Genomic DNA, 16,286 nt, shown 5'->3' on the forward strand with positions numbered 1-16,286 from the left:
TTAGCTGACTGCGATCTTGTTTTCTTCCAGGAGGTGCGGGAACTGGTGTTTGGGGGCGTTGTCGGCCGTCCCTGGCTTCTCCACCTCGGCACCAGCGGCAGACTGAGAGCCGTCGATCTTGGAGGCGGCCGTGTTACTCACCACGGAGCTGGCCCCCAGGGACACGGGGAGGGCGGGGATGCCGCCACTCTGAATGACGGAGATCTCGTTGGTCTTCATGGCCAGACCACCGTTGAGCATGGTGGCGTACTGGTTCCACACGGCGGGGTCCACGTTCACCGAAGGGGCCATGATTTCCTTGGGAAACATCTCGGGGACCCTCTTTCCGTCCGTTCCTAACAGAGCCATGGTGTTCTCGATGGCTAGCTTCCTGCCACGGCGTGCTGAGCTGTTGTTGGCCCCGTGTGTCATGTAATGGACCTGTGGGAAGAGGGACAGAAAGGTTTCCACCAAAACAGAGGTTTTTGCATGTAGGCCAATCAAAGTCAAGTCTGCCCACAGGTGTGGCCCATCGAAACTTCTATTTTAAAATTAGATTTCGGAGAATTCCTTGGTGGTCCAGTGGTTATGGCTCCATGCTCCCACTGCGAGGGGCCCAGGTTAAAACCCTGTATCAGGGAACTAGGATCTCACAAGCTGCAGAGAGCAGCCAAGAGAGAAATTAGATTTAAAAATCCAGATTATCTATTCTCTTGGCGGGGGATGGCGGGGGGTCGACAATCAGACCATCTGGCAACAATGGGCCGACATTCCTCCCTAGAGGCAATGTTGGGGAAGCACACACCAAGTTTCCCCATCCGCTATTCACGTGCACTTCTGTCAACACCTACTAGGGAGTACAGTATTGTTTTGAGTGCTAGGGTTACAATGTGTTAACACACACACCTACAGAGGTAACAAATGGTATGGAACCGAAGGCATACAGACACTGAGCGCAGATGAAATGGGAAAATATGTGAGACCAGGAGCTTACATCAGTGCCAACGCCCTGGTTACGACTGATTCTATGCACACATGCTAAGTCAATTCAGTTGTGTCCAACTCTTTGCGACCAACCCCATGGACTGTAGCCCTCCAGGCTCCTCTGTCCATGGGATTCTCCAGGCAAGAATACTGGAGTGGGTTGCCATGCCCTCCTGCAAGGGATCTGCCCGACCCAGGGATCTCTTGTATGTTTCCTGCACTGGCAGGTGGGTTCTTTACCACTAGTGCCACCTGAGAAGCCTATTCATTCTACAGCTGCGCAAAATTAAAATTCTACCACCGGGAGAAGCTAGCAAAGTGTGTGAGCATCTCTGTGCAACTTCCCCCTTTGTGGGAACTGACCCACATAAAAAATTTGAGTTATAATTTTTGAACAAAACAGACCCTGCCCTGATGGAGCTGACATTACCTAGATACATAGTGTCAACAGGAGCAATCATTGCTGAGGAAAAAAATAAGCCTAGCTGGGAAGGTTACACAAGCCACCAGGAATGAATGTTATTTCCTCTACGGTGGCAAACAAGACAGGGACTCTTCTGAGGAGCAAAGATAATCTACGCCTCCTGCTTCTTCAACCTGGCCTCCTTTCTGCAATTATCTTCCCAGTTTGGCTTTTGAGTTTTCAAATCCCTTTTTTAAAATAAAAAGCTGAAGACCATGGTAGGTAGTCCAGTCTAAAAGCTCAAGACAAACCCATAATCGATTTATCAGTTTTATATTACGAACATGACAATCACCATCTACGTTTCCAGATCTGCAGGATTTTATGAAGGCAACTAACATCCTAACTTCAGAGATGCTCTAATGTGAGGAAGCCTGTTTCCTTTTTCTTTTTTCCATTGCACTGCAGAGCTGGCAGGATCTTAGTTCCCCAACCTAGGCTTCAACCTGGGGCCCAGCAGTGGAAGCATGCAGTCCTATCCACTATTCCTTTTTAAAAAATACTATTTCCAATACAGTATTGTAAAGTAAAATAAAGTAAAAATAAAAATTAAAAGAAAATACTATTTCAAGAGCCAGTTTTGACATGGCATGATGTAATATCCCACTTGGCCCTGACGGAAGGATTTATTACGGATGAATGTCACTGCTTAACACCGAGGTCCCCCTAACCCCCAGCTGAAGCCTTAAGGAAGCTCACCTTCAAGTTGCCTTTGGTGGTGAATGCACGGCCACATATGTTGCACACAAAGGGCTTCTCACCGGTGTGAGTCCGCTCGTGGATCTGAAGCGCGCTGGCCGACGAGAAGTTCTTCCCACACCTCGTGCAGCCGTGCTGCTTGGCCTGTCGTCGGGGCTGGGCTGCTAACAGAGGCGTCATACCTGGGGACATGGTCGCGGGACCCACAAACCCACCAGGAACTTCAACTTTGACATAGGTTGGCTGGGCTCGGATAAATGTCGATGGAACACTGCTCCGACCTGCGCACAGGGGAAAGAGAGAAAAAAAAAAACAACTTTTATCATCACGTCATCATTCATTCTTCAAACCAAGAAAGGAGTTTTGACCACCACTGACTGCCCCGACGTTTGAGAGTCTGGAAACACCTTTCAGGAAATTTACACATTGGAAGCAGCTTTCTTCTTATTTAGCTACACAGAGAATGACGACTCCAAACATTTAAAAGAATTTTCCTATTGGGTGAGCCAAAAAATTCGTTCGGGTTTCCCCAAAACAGGAGGTGGAAAAGCCCGAACACAGCCTCTGGCCAACCCAGTATTTTGGATTTTAAAAGGTATCAGCATCAGAAACACATGCAACGCAATTCCAAGTTCAATCCCCACATCAAGGTACTTTTAGAGTCTGCTCTGGCACCATCTTTCCGATTCTACAAAGGTGTCCCCTCCGTTGGACCATTAATGCCATCAACAGGCATTCCACAACTTAAAATAGGTTAGATTCTCTTTTCTCCCTCAAGAATTACCCATCTGTGACTCCTACATTAGGGAGCGGGATCTCTGAATCAAGGAACTATGAATTATCTCACTGGTGTCCACTTCCTGAAATACTCTTCTAGGATAGCATTAACTCAAAAGAATCCCCGTGTGGCCACCAAGGACCTCCAACACAAAAATCAAAACCGAGCAAAGTACACTGTCCTAAGTAAAAGCACGTCAGGACTATGACAGAGGTTGTCACTAATTGCCCTACGGAGGAGCTAGTTCACTCTCCATCGGTCAAGGTCACCCCGGTTCCTTCCGGATGACCTCGAGCCCCGAATGGACCTAAGGGAAATCCAAAGCTCTATCACCTTCCATCTCAGTGCGGCTGCTCTCCGAGCCGTCCCCTTTGCCGTCGGCGTCCGGAGACTTGGACTTGACGCTCTCCGCCTGGCTATGGGCCGGCGAGACCGCCTGGAAGGACGTGCCCTCCAGGACGTCTGGGCTTCGGCTGGCGCACTCGGGGTCACCCATAACCGAGGAGGCGTCGTCGTTGGTCAGGCCGTCACTCTCCGCGGACCCGTTTTCTCGGCTTCCCTGCCGCTGCAGGACGAGCGCGGAGAGCCCCGCCTTCACCGGGACATCCAGCAAAGCCGCCGTGGCCAGCCCCGGGGTAGGGGACGCCGCGTGGATGCCGGCGAGGGGCCCGGGGACCCTCAAGGAGCTGCTGGGGGCCTCCTGGGGGCAGGCTTCGTCTACGTCGATGGCTTCCATGACCCCGTCGTGAGCGGGCGCGCCGGGGCTGCCGTTCTCCCCGGCCGCCGAGGGCTCGGGCCCCGCGAACTCGCAGGGGCTCTCGGGCAGAGGCGTGTTGGGGATCTGGCCGCCCATGTGCATGCGGATGTGCTGCTGCAGCAGGACCGCGTTGGTGAACTTCTTCTGGCAGATCGGGCAGGAGTGCTGCGTCCTCACCGACGCGCTGGTGCGGTGCACCCCCAGGTGCGTCTTCAGGTTGCCTTTGGTGGAGAAGGCGCGGCCGCAGACCTTGCACGGGAAGGGCCTCTCCCCGGTGTGCGTGCGGTAGTGCATCTTGAGTGAGCTCTGGCAGCTGAGGACGCGGTGGCAGATGAGACACTCGTTGGGGTCGGCGGTGGCCTTGTCTATGTTCTCCACCAGCCGCTGCAGCTTCAGGGTCTCCGACCCCGGCTCGGGCGGCCCACCCCCTGGGAAGCCTCCGACCCTGGGGGACGGATGGGTCGGCCCCACCCCGGGCAGGATGGAGCCATCCTCGCTTTCCGGAGACAGCCCGGGCTGCAGGTCGCCGGGCAATGGGCCCCCTTTGACGTCCTTGGGGTGAGGCCCCGAGGGGAGATTCTGAACTAGCCCTAGGACACTGGGGGTCCCCGCCGCGAGCGCGGGTTTGCTGTCTAGGGAGAGCCCGGCTTCCTCGAGGGGGGCGGGGCCGGCCAGCGCGAAGGGGAGGCCGCCGCCCACCGCCGTCTTGTCGTGGAAGTCGGCCAACAGCTGGGGGTTAGCCTTCACCTGGGGGTGCCGGTGGAAGTGCACCTTGAGGTTGCCCTTGGTGGTGAAGCGGTGGCCGCACACGGAGCACACGAAGGGCCTCTCTCCGGTGTGGGAGCGCAGGTGGATCTGCAAGGAGCTATCAGTCCCAAAAACCTTGCTGCAGTACTTACACTTGTGCCGGCAGAGAGCCTCGTCCTTGAGTTTGACCTCCACCGGGGAGACACTCGGTGGCTTCCCTTTGCCTTTCTTGGACGGGTCTAAGGCCACCGCGGAGAAGGGGCTCTGGAAGAGCACAGAGCCCGGGGCCTGGGGGAGCAGCGCCCCGGGGAGGCGCGACAGGACGCCGGGGAGCACCCGGGTGGCGTCCGGCTTCAGCGCGAAGGGCGGCAGCCCCGGGGAGGCGGAGCCGCCGGCGGAAGCGACGTTGGCGTGAGGTAGCTTGGCAGGCTTCAGGGCGTCCAGGGGCAGCCCGGCGCTCCCCGCCTTCTGGCTGAGCAGGGCCACGGCCGCCGACACCTGCTGCGACACGTGGCCCCCGAGCGTCTTCAGCGAGTCGGCCGCGTGGCCGGCGTGGAGGGCGTGCGAGGCCCACATGTTCACCTGCACCCGGATCTGCTCCGTGAGCTGGATCTGCTGCAGCTGCTGCTGCTGGAGGCACAGGATCTGCTCGAGGACCCAGGGCAGGCTGCCGGCGCTGGGCAGGGGCGCCGGGGGCGCGTCGGCGCTGCGCTGGTTCACCGCCACCTTGGTGCCGCGCAGCGCCTGAAGCGTGACGTTGGTGTTGGCCACCTTGCCTTTGGGTAAGTAGCTTATGTCCTGCGGCGCGGGCGGCAGGGCGGCCTCTGTCTTCAGATACAGGACCGACTCCGCCCCCGGCTTCTCCCTCGCGTCCCCGGGGCCCCCTCCGCCGCTGCCATCGTCGCGGTGGCCCTCCCTCCGGCCCGGGCTCGGCGGCTGTGGGCTGAGCACAGTCCCCGACAAGTCTTCGGACGACATCGGTCCCTCACTGTCCTTCAAGATGAGCACGGGGGGCGTTTTAGTGCAATTTTTCTTGTGGTCCAAGAACTCCGAGAAGCTGAAGAACTCGGCACAGCATTTCTCGCAGACGTGGGTCTCCTCCCGCCGGGGCCGCTTTATCCCTGCTCCGTCCCCATTCAGCTCGTCGTTGCCACTGCTGCAGCCGCCGCCGCCGCCGCCGCCGCCACCACCAAGATAGTTCATTGGAGCACCTGCAAGGAGAGGGAAGGAGAAGATGAGAATTCCACCCTAGGAAGGTCACAGGGCGGTCTCTGGCGGGGGGAGAACCACAACTCACAATTCAGAGGTCTTCATGATCTGTGTCCTAACAAGGAGACCATGGAATGAGGGTCTCAGTGAGCCAACCGTTCATGTAGTGGGTGGAATCATAACCCCCCCAAATATCCAATCCTAACCCGTTCCCCTGTGCACGTGGTCTTCTTGTTGGGGCTGGGGGGGAGGCTCTGTACAACTGTTAATTATAGAGTGGAGCCCAAGCCCAGTGCCTGGTGTCCTTAAGGAGAAAAGAGACAGGAAAACTTCCCTGGTGGTCAGTGGTGAGGAATCCACCTGCCAAGGAGGGGACGCAGGTTCAACCCCTGGTCCAGGAAGATTCTACGTGCCTCAAATCAATTAAAGGCCATGTACCGCAACTACTGAGCCCGTGGGCCTAGAGCCTGTGTCCTCTAACAAGAAACCACCACATGGTGAGAAGCCCTGGCACCGCAACTTGAGAAAGCCGGCATGCAGCAACAGGGACCCACGGCAGCCAAAAATAAGTAGAAATCAAAACAAACAAAAAAAAGACGTGACAGAATAAGGCCGTGTTAGGCCAAGGCAGGAGATACAAAGCTCTAAGCCAAGGATGCTGGACCCAACAGAAGGCAGCAAGCAGGCTGTGTGGTCCACACTCGCCTTGGAGCCTCCAAGAGAAAATGACCCTGCTGCTCCTCAGCCTCAGGGGTCCAGCCTCCAGAACAGTGCAGACAGACTTGTCTTGGGCAATCTAGTGGGTGCTCATTCCCTAAGTCACGCTCGACTCTTCGCAACCCCATGGCCGTAGCCTGCCAGGCTCCTCTGTCTGTGGAATTTTCCAGGCATGAGTACTGGAGTGGGTTGCCATTTCCTTCTGCTGGGGATCTTCCCGACCCAGGGACTGAAGTTGGGTATCTTGCATCCCCTGCACTGGCCATCTAGTAATCTGTACCAACTTATTATTAAGGCAGTGCTGGGAAACTCAATAGAATTTACTAAAATAATCCCCACGGAGCTCTCTGCCCCACCTCAGAGCTGGCTTACAAAAGCAAATGGATTTCATGTCATCCATTAAAATGACACTGGAAGCCTGCTGTTCATCTCCACCTTGGATCCATCAGAAGTGAAACTGCAATAAATCACTCCTTCAGACAAAGTGGGAACTCTACCTTCCCACCAGAGACCGTGGAAGTTTAAAGGTGCCAAGAACTACGATGGTGGTACTAAATTCACCTAAAATGTGGAGACCTAAATAAGACAAAACCGATACACCAAGGAGTGTTTTTTATGTGTGTGTCGGGGGCGGGTGGGGGGGGTGGGGACTGAAAAAAAAAGAAAAGGAAAGATTGCACGTCCAAGAAAAAGACTTGACTGACCTTCCTGATTATGGAAAACCTGTAGAAATGCCTTAGCGTGACATTAAAGGATTAACAAGCCATTGAGCAAAGAAGCCAGAGACAAGCAGGAAAGGATGGAAGGACAGAATTTCCTCCTCGCCCTCCGTTTGATACAACCTTCATAGTCTGGGCAGTTCTGTTCCTAAAAATGATTGATCCCTGGGTTCCTTTTGCCAATTGGGTCCCATTTCCTTCACAGTGACTGCCAATCTGCTGGTCAAAACACCTACTGGGCAGCCATACTATGGCCAGCTGCCTGGGCCCTGGCGAGTGGAGACTCCGTAACCGACTTGACTGTTTCCATTTCCTGGCTGTTCTGCTGTATGTACACCCTGATCCGAGAAGTCACACAGGCACACCTCAGACGCAGCAGTCCCAGGTGTGCTGAGCTAAGTCACAGACCTTTGCATATGGATACAAAGATCCACCTAGAAAGAAGGGTATTTTTCACAGAAATGTTTACAGCCACAAAAAAAAAAGGGAGGGAGGTGGAATATAAATTTTGGTATACCCACAGTATGGAAGCAATGTAGAATTTCCGTATGTCCTGAATTCGGAGACAGAAATTAGGTGGAAGTAGGTTACAGAACTGTATGCAACAAGTGACCACTTTTGTTTAAAACAAAAAACACCTCTTTGAAATGTACAAATGAATGGGGAAACGGCCATGTCAGGAAATATTATTTTTTAAATAAAATAATCACTTTTAAAAAATAAATGAACCTATTTTGCCTCTTCTTGGGGTATTACATTTCCCAACACCACCGGTTTTGACTGAGGAGTCAGTCAACAATTTGGGGGAGGGATTGATCTTGAAACAGTGTATTTCTCTTAAGATCTATACTTTCCAACAGACTTTCAAACACTGACTCTTAAATTTCCACAGCATAGCCTTAATAAATTGACTTAATCTTTCCTAATTTCAGACTAGGTAATAATCAGAAGTTTAGCAAGGTGTGTGTGGATGAACCAAGGGAAAGAAAACAGAAATTATAGTAATCTATCATTCACAGGTTTGATATGGTAGGTTTATCCCCCAGGATTTCTATTAAATGTGTACAATCATGACTGCTACATAAGGTAGATGCCTGGGTTAAGTCATGTGATTAGTAAGTGTTTGTGAGTGCTGACTACAAGCCTGGCACCATCCTAGGATCTGGGGAAAGTGCATACTGTAGGTGTTCAGTGAACATCAATTTCCTCACCTTGTCTATTTCTGTGGCTTGGTTACCTGGGCAACTAGGGCTGCTGAAAATAAGACTTACAACAGTCACTTAAAGCCTCACTCATTTTAACAACCCTTCTCACTTCCTACTGAGTGCAAGGCAGGGCTAGGGGTCTGATGATGCAAAGACGAGCAGCCTGGTAGTCCCCAACGGTCCAGACTAGAACCTCTAGGTGCCCCGTGGTCCACGCTACATCCATCCAATCCTATTAAACACCAGCCCCATTTATGGATGAGAAAAACAGACTCCTAGATGTGACTTTTACCCAAGACAACACAATAAAAAATGTAGTCATAGATAACTTTTGAGCACTTACTATGTACAGGTGTAATTTATGTTATTAGCAATTAACAAAAGAGACTATTACATTTAACAGAGGGGGAAACTGAGGCACGGGACATTCACTTCCCCGAGGCGGTAAAGCAAAAGAGCCAGGCATGTGCAGATTCTCCCTTTGAACTCTTCATTCATGCACTTCTTCCTCCCCTACTAAGTTCTTCTACTGAGATGGCAACTATCTTGCCTCTTGCAGAAACCCCTGGGGAGGACAGGAAGGCTTAAAGGAGCAGGTTGGGGTGGGGGCGGGACAGGGAGGGTTAAGACACAATCCACCCCAGCTATTTCCATGGGGAACAGTAGGTAGGTACCACCTTCCTTCCAACTCCACAACTGCTCTAAAGCAACCAAATTCCCAAGAATCAAGTTAAAAGTATTCATTAGTTCCCAGAATCATTAAGATGGTGTATCTATCTACCTGTACATTTGTAATGGGATGCTTGTGGAGGTGTGTTAAGTGGCACCATCTTTCTGGAAGTGCAACTCTGGCAATTATGTGTCAAGAACTTTTCAAGGGAAACTTAGAAAGTTTCTCTTGGGAGGGAAATATACCAGCCAGGAAAATGCATAAATAGATACAACTTTTTCAGAGTACAATCCACCACCGCCATCATTATAGTGCAATTCTTCCACCCAGCAACTCCCTTGGTAGGAATTTACTTTCTGTGATGCCAGGGTTCAGGTCTCATAGCAATAAACAGCCCAAACAAAAATGGACACACTGTGGTTCATCAGCAAGATTCTGATGAAATAAACCAGGGTAGAGAAAAAAGATGACTACTTTGTAGCTCTTTACTACAGGTGCTTGCTCTATAGGACAACCACTCAAGTGTGATTTCAAAAGGAAGAAAAAACGCAGACAACAGGCTGTACACATAATGTGCTTCCCCCCTGCCATGTTTGGGAATAGACATAAACATGTCCGTGGGAAACTTCTGAAATAAGTGTTGCTAAGGCTGGTCCCTGGCCTCTGCAGCATAGGCCTGGGGTGGAAGAGAAACTTCAAAATGTATACACTTTTGGCTCTTTTTTTTTTTTTTAATTAGCATGTTACACCCCTCCTCTCTCGTCTCAGCCATGCTACTTCTGGAAATCTCTAGCAAAGCCCGTGTACAAATGCCCATTCTGCTTGTTAAGCGCCAAAGCACAACTACGACCATCCCCCATACGTTGCCACAGAGCACCCAATGCAGACTCCCCCACCTTAACTCATTTATCTTTGCAGCCACACAGACAAGCATCTTTGCTTCCAATATGCAAGCGTGGAAACTGAGGCTCAGGAATAAATGACTCAAGGTGCCACACTGTTCACTAGAAAACACAAGAGCAGGGACTCTAGTCTTAAATACATTTAAAAAGACACTAAAGTTAGCGGCCTCATTTATTACTCTTTCTGCTAGAACACTTTCTTTTTTCCTTTTACCCCTCTAGGAAAGCTTTTAAAGCATTTTTCCCCCTCCTCTCCCCCCGACCCAGTCCAAAACTTTAATACCACAAACATACTGTATATCTGTTTACGCACTATGATCCTTTGGAAGACCACAAACCACTGTTAACACCCATAATTTTCTTTTTTTTTTTTTTTTTGGCCAGGATGCACAGCACACAGGATCTTAAGAACCTGTGCCCAGTGCAGTGGAACACCAGGGAAGTCCCAAATATACGTTTTTGTCTCCCTCTCCCCCCCAGAAAGTTTTCACCCCCACACAGACAATATTCTTTCAATCGTGAGCATTGAGCGCACACCTTGGCAGTATTTGCAGAGCTCGTGCCTAGGTCGTCAACAGAAAGCAGGTATTTTCCTATGAGGTTAATGCGGTTGTGTTGCTGGAAATTCTGGTTACCTGACTGACTGCTAGATCTCCTTTACTGTGTTCATAAAGAAGCACCTATTACTGTATCACAAATGTTTCCAATCATTTCTGGTCAGTGTATCTCAACGTGATTTATCTCCTGGGTATTTCTGTGTATCTCACTGTACGCGGTTCAAGATTTCTGTTGGAGGAGGGGAACTGTGGCACAAAAAAGGTTAAGCTCCCTGCCCCAGAAGGACCTAGCAGTTCCCAAGAGTGATTTACAACCTGAATACCAGCTTGCAGGCCCTGTATACACAGGCTCGCCTCTTCTGCAGCCTCCAAGCAATACTGGCAACATCCCACTCTGAGCCTTCAAACAGCAGGAGCTCTGTTTGCTGGTGCAGTAAAGTACTTCAACATCCAGACCACCATTGGCAAATACTGAAAGCGTATTTGCCCAAAAGTAACAGGACTCTGTTATGAACAATCGCTGGGTATGCTTAAGTTAACCCTTCCCGAAAAGAAAAAGCAAAGTTCAGAGGGATTACAGCAACTAGATCTTCCATCCTTCCACCCCACCCCCACTCCCGAATTTTAGGAATGTTATCTCTCAGCATCTAGTTATCCAATAAGTTGGAAGAATGCAGTAAACCCAGCAGGGGGCTTAGATTCAATCACTGCCAAATGGATAGAAAATACTCTTACTATTGTATAGCAAGAAAAGCTCATCTGCCAGAGGCCAATCAAATTCTGAAGCCTATGAAAATGCTTAAGAAACCAACCGTATATCTTGAGACAAGCATTATGCCTGAAGCTTATCTTTTTTTCCTCCCATTCCTATATTAAAAGAACTACAATGAGTAGATTATCTAAAGTACTTAATATCTCTTACTCCACACCCCCACCAGCAGGATAACTGCTTACCAAAAAACAAAAGGAAATTGAGATGTCCTTAAGTACTGAACCAGTTCAAAAAAAAGCGCTTAAAATTAAACCAGTTTAATTTTACATGTGCATTCAGCAATCTGAGAAACGCCTTTAACTTAATTTGTAGGTGGGAAATTAAAGCTGTAATTAAGTTTCCATTTAATAAAGGTAAAAAAAGAAATTGTTCCAAACTGTCCTGAATCAAAATTCAAGTTTGCTGAAAAGGAAGAAGTAAAAAAATCAAAGTTTTCTGCTAACGTGTGCAAGCTCTGCTGTTTATGCTAGAGATAGGTCCCACTTTTCCTCAACTGGAGCTCATCTTTTAAAAGCAAGTTGTTAACTTCACGCAGGCAGTTTTTGCTATCTCCTTCCCCAGAACCCCTTAGAACAATACCTGACATGGACTCGAAATTTGGGGGGAAAAATGGATGGCAATGATTGGAGATGCAGTTCTTATCTGGATTTAGAGGCTTCTAAAGATGCTTTAGATGCTTTTTTAAACAATCAAAAGCACACAGGTGAAGGGTGATGAAAAAGGGGTATCTTAAACTCTTTCCATCATTTTTTCCAAGGCAGTAAAGCCTGGAGCACCAAATGCAAACTCTGTTTAACTTCCAAATTGCTTCCCGGGACCCCTTATTCTAAAGCCTACAGCAGCCCGGCTCCTCCATCTGATAGAATACTGATAGAATAATCCCATCCCATAACCCAACTCCTCTAAAACCACCATAAACACAACTTCTTGGATTTAGAGCACAGCTCAAATCAAACAGGACAAGGAAACTCTGGGCAAGCCATTGCAACCAGGAGCTGAAGTTTAAACTTAGCAAAAACAAAAAAGTCAAAAGTAATGTACGTGAGGTCTCCAGCGTGGTGTGGGCTACAGATAAAACTGCAGAATCATCCCACTTTGGCAGTTCAGCTGTCCTGACACAACTTTTTAATTTTTATTTTGCGTAAATAATTACCGATCACATTTCCAGCACACAGTGGGCCTTCTATAGTTGAAACTATCTAAATAGGGTGGTTCATCTCCCTGGTACAGAGAAAGAACCCAGAAGCTCAGAAATCAAAGCTTACGCAGCTGAAAGTCTTACAACCAGATTGGAATGCACACCTCACTCTTACACCTTACAAAAAAAATTCATTTCATTTAAAAAGAGGAAGCATTAATTCTATCCCTCCCTCCCAAGATGGCTCCCTAACAAGAGGAAGGCTGAAGGGGCTTGAAGGATCAGCTAGCACCGATTTGTGCAACTTTTAACGGAACAAAAGAGGTGTGGGCAAGCTGTAGCCCTTCTCTTTCAGAAAGCCAGATGCAAATGCAGAAACTTGGCCTGCAACATTCACGGAGGCTACTGTCACCAAGATTTCCCTTTCCCTCAATTAAAACAGAAACTTCCAAGCGTCCCATTCTGCCTCCTTACCGCAGATGTAGGTCATTTCAGTTTAGAAACTGGGGCTAAGTGGTTATTTGAATTTGGGGAATCTTAATCGTTGATGGTTGTCATCCAGTTTAGCACAAAGGGCATTTGAACCTCTTTTGAAAAAAAGGCTAATTTTCCTGTACGTGGCCTTAGTCCCCTGACCACCTGCAGACGTTCTGGATCTAACTGATCGCCAAACTTCATTTTCCTCCCTCAAAAAGTGCATTTCTTTTTTAAGTGGTCTCAAATCGGCTGTGCACTATAAGATCAGTCTAAACTGGATGTCTTTAATTATACGCATACACGCAAACGGGGGCTCAAACACAAAATGTATCCATTAGAATGAACTGCTTGGGAATGTACTACTACTACCTTCTGTTTCACGGCGGCAACTGGGGGCTCTGCAAACACATACTAGGATCGAAGAATTCTTTCCAAGAATGCTAAAGACTTGGCAAAGAAACTTCGGCACCGCCGGGGAAAGCACTAAGAACTGACTGGCGTCCCGAGGAGCGCCCAGCCCAGAGATTTTCAACCCCCAGCCCCAGTGCGTCCCTCCCATCAGGTGGGAGCCGGTACCTGCGAGAGGACCCGCCTCTCAGCAGAGCGTGAGGTTCCCGGCTGGGCCTCCAGGGGACGCCCGCGCGCAGCTCAGCGGCCACCGCAACCCCAGCGATCAATAGCAACTCCCCCTCCCCAATTGTGGAGGGAGCGCACGGCCAGGCTCGCGATCCCAACCAGCTCGGGTGGACTGGTGGCCGACTCCAGCTAGCGTTCATTTAAGAACGTCCCCTCGCCCCCCGTAACCAGCTCCCCCTAAGATGCCAAATCCCACCAAAAGCCGCACTAAGAGTGCGCCCACCCAAAACGAAGCGGGTAGGGGGAAGGGGAGGTCAGAGCAGGACCAGGGGAGGGGTCAGAGCCAGGAGCTCGCCCCTCCTTCCCGGGAGGAAGCGGGCGGGCGGAGGGTTAACCCTTTTGTTCCAGGTGGGCCAGGCAACGAAGCCTCTCCGTCCTTCCCCCCCACCCCCCTCCCAAGGCACAAAGAGAGGCCGCCCTCCCCCGACCTCCGGTGCGCGCTGCCCTGACCATCCGACGCCCCAAAAACCGCTGAGCCGCCCCTCTGGTCAAGCCGATCTGTTTAACTTGCCCTGGAGAAAGATTATTTGGGGAGGAGGGGGGGAAATAGGGATTTACATTATGTTATAGACTCAGAAAATGTATCCCATTCCCTCCCCGAAATAAAGGGTACGGTAACCAAAAAGCGGCGACGGCTCTTCCCCTCCTTGTAGTGGACTGAAGCGACTGGGGTCGCCGCGCGCACCCCCATCACCCGCTGGGAAATTAGAAAGCAGGCGGCGAGGGGAGCGAAGCCACCCACAAGGCCTGAGAGGAGCTTAAAGACGCCCCCTCCCCCCACGCGTACGCGAAAAACTTATCAGGCGACAATTTGGCGGGCCAGGGCGGAGGGGAGATAGTGAGAAAGCGACTCGCTCCTAAAGCCCCCGAGGTTAAATGACTAGGGAGAGAGGAGTCCGCTCGGCCGCTCCGACTGGGCTGGGGGTCCCGAACTCTTCCCGACCCCGGAGAGGCGCGGCGCGGAAGCGTGGGCCGGGTCAGCCCCTGGGAGCTCGCCCTGCCCGCGACCGCCCAGCCCTGGCGCGACCTCTCCCCTCCGGCCCCCGGGGCGCGCTTTTCGGAAAGCGGGGCGCGCCAGAAAAGCACGCGCAACGCCAGGCGGGTGCACCCCAGCGGGACTGCAGAGCGCGCGCGACCCCCGCGCCCGGGGGCCCGCACCCCTCCCACCGCCCGCGGTTATTTTTAGGAAGTCGGAAATCAAAGATGGCTGGAGGTCAGGCCCCGAAAGGTTAGGGCGAAGATCGGCAGGCGGCGTAGCCCCGGGAGAAAAGAGGGAAACCAAAAAAAGAAAATTTTGAAACGGAAAAGAAGGCAATCTTGTGCCCTCGTCCTCCACTTCTTCCGGCCCTCAGTCCCCTCCGCAGCGCGGGTGGCCCGCACCCCAGCTCCTGGGGGGTGGGGAGAGGTCGCGCCCCCTCCCCCTCACGGCACGGGAGGGGCGCGTGCAACCGATCGGCCGCCCCCGGGGGGTCTTCCAAAGGTGCGCCCCTTCCCCAGCCGCCTAGAAAAGCCCCCAACGGTGAGGGAATAGAGTGGGGACCCCCGGGGTCTTTTCTTTTAAAAGCGGCGCCAGGGAGGGAGGAGGGGGGCCTAAGTTACAAGTGTGGGGGGGAGGTTACTAGTGAGGGGAGTGCAGCCAATTAAGAGAGGGGCAGAGGACGAGGAGAAGGGGACCTCTCGGGAACGAGGGGCAGGCAGAGGCTCGGGGTCACTCCTACAGTAAGAGCGAGACCTGGGGGTGAAACTTCCACGAGAGAGAAGCGAGAAAAAGTGCAAAATTAACGAGGGCGGGGGTGGGGGTGGGGAACCAGGCTGCCGGTTCGCCCCTGGAACTAAGCCCCCGGATCCAAGTTCCCGAATCTGCGGAGGGAGCCGCGGCCTCGCCGAAGCCCGCGCCTCCGAGGGGCGGGCGAGCGTCTAAGAAGCTGCCCGCCCGGGGCGCGCGCCCCCCAGCCCCACTCACCCGGCGCCCCCGCCGCCGGCGCCGCTGGGGCCGCATCTGCACACTCGGGGGCCGGCTGCTGCGGCTGCCGCTCGCCCTGATCCTCCTCCGAGTTGATGTGCTGGGGCTTCGCCTGCTTGCGCCTCGACATGGTGCGAGCATCGGGGCGCCTGGAGAGCCGCGGTTATTTGCCCACTCCGCCACAAATTCCTGGAGTTGGGAAATTTACCCCCCTTCGGCCGGAACGCGCATGTCCCAGTAATTATTATTATCAATAATGCATTGCGATTTATCATGAGCCCTGACAGCTGATTGGCCTGGGTCCAAGACCTCAGAGATCATTTAAATAAGTCCTCATTGATCAGGGAGGGGCGAGGCATTCTGGGCTTTGTAGTCCGGCCCTACAAGCGACAAAGGCGTGTTCATCTGGGGAGAGCAACTAATTAGCATTCGGGCTCAGATTGGCTGGGTGCTGGGCGAAATCCGAGGGGGGACCATCCTCGCCTTCAGCTATCTGAGTTCTGGGAGAGAAAGAGAGAAATAATTGTGTACTTACTAAAAACTAGGAGTTTCCATAACAGTTTTGGAACAAGCGTATTTGGTAGTGTGCTCCAAAAATTACTTTTGTAAGGTTGATATCCGCGCAAGCTGGGGAGGACGGTCTTTTCAGTGAAATATTTTGTCTCAATTTTTACCTCTAACAAAAAAATAAACAAACAAAAAACCCTGAGATTTGACCCTTGTCCCCTCCCATCTCCTTTTTCATTGAAATGTTTAAATTGAGTTTTGAGATATCCGAAGAATGGCGGTATATTCAACCTTCCCCCCTCATCTCAACGCTTAAGGTGGCCTTCAAATTTCCCAAATTTCAGAGTAGCCCCTCGCCATGATTTATTTCCTTTAAATGCTAAATAATAACCTCCAGGATTCATACT

General features: G+C 51.5%; 1 protein-coding gene across 2 annotated transcripts; it reads right to left on the reverse strand.

Annotated features, from left to right (window-relative positions):
• On the reverse strand, window positions 1–15,502 carry SALL4 (spalt like transcription factor 4). Of its 2 annotated transcripts, none has more exons than XM_068987755.1 (4): window positions 15,373–15,502; window positions 4,560–5,618; window positions 2,126–2,406; window positions 1–420 (listed from the first exon to the last, which is right to left on the reverse strand). In XM_068987755.1, the coding sequence occupies exons 1-4, from the start codon at window positions 15,500–15,502 to the stop codon at window positions 1–3; spliced, it is 1,890 nt and encodes a 629-aa protein (XP_068843856.1). The 2 variants fall into 2 exon arrangements, with proteins under 2 accessions (XP_068843856.1, XP_068843855.1); XM_068987754.1 differs by having other exon boundaries at window positions 3,237–5,618.
• Between the last annotated feature and the right edge of the window lie 784 nt (window positions 15,503–16,286).

Source organism: Capricornis sumatraensis, chromosome 15 (assembly GCF_032405125.1).
Source record: "Capricornis sumatraensis isolate serow.1 chromosome 15, serow.2, whole genome shotgun sequence".
Classification (NCBI taxonomy): domain Eukaryota; kingdom Metazoa; phylum Chordata; class Mammalia; order Artiodactyla; family Bovidae; genus Capricornis; species Capricornis sumatraensis.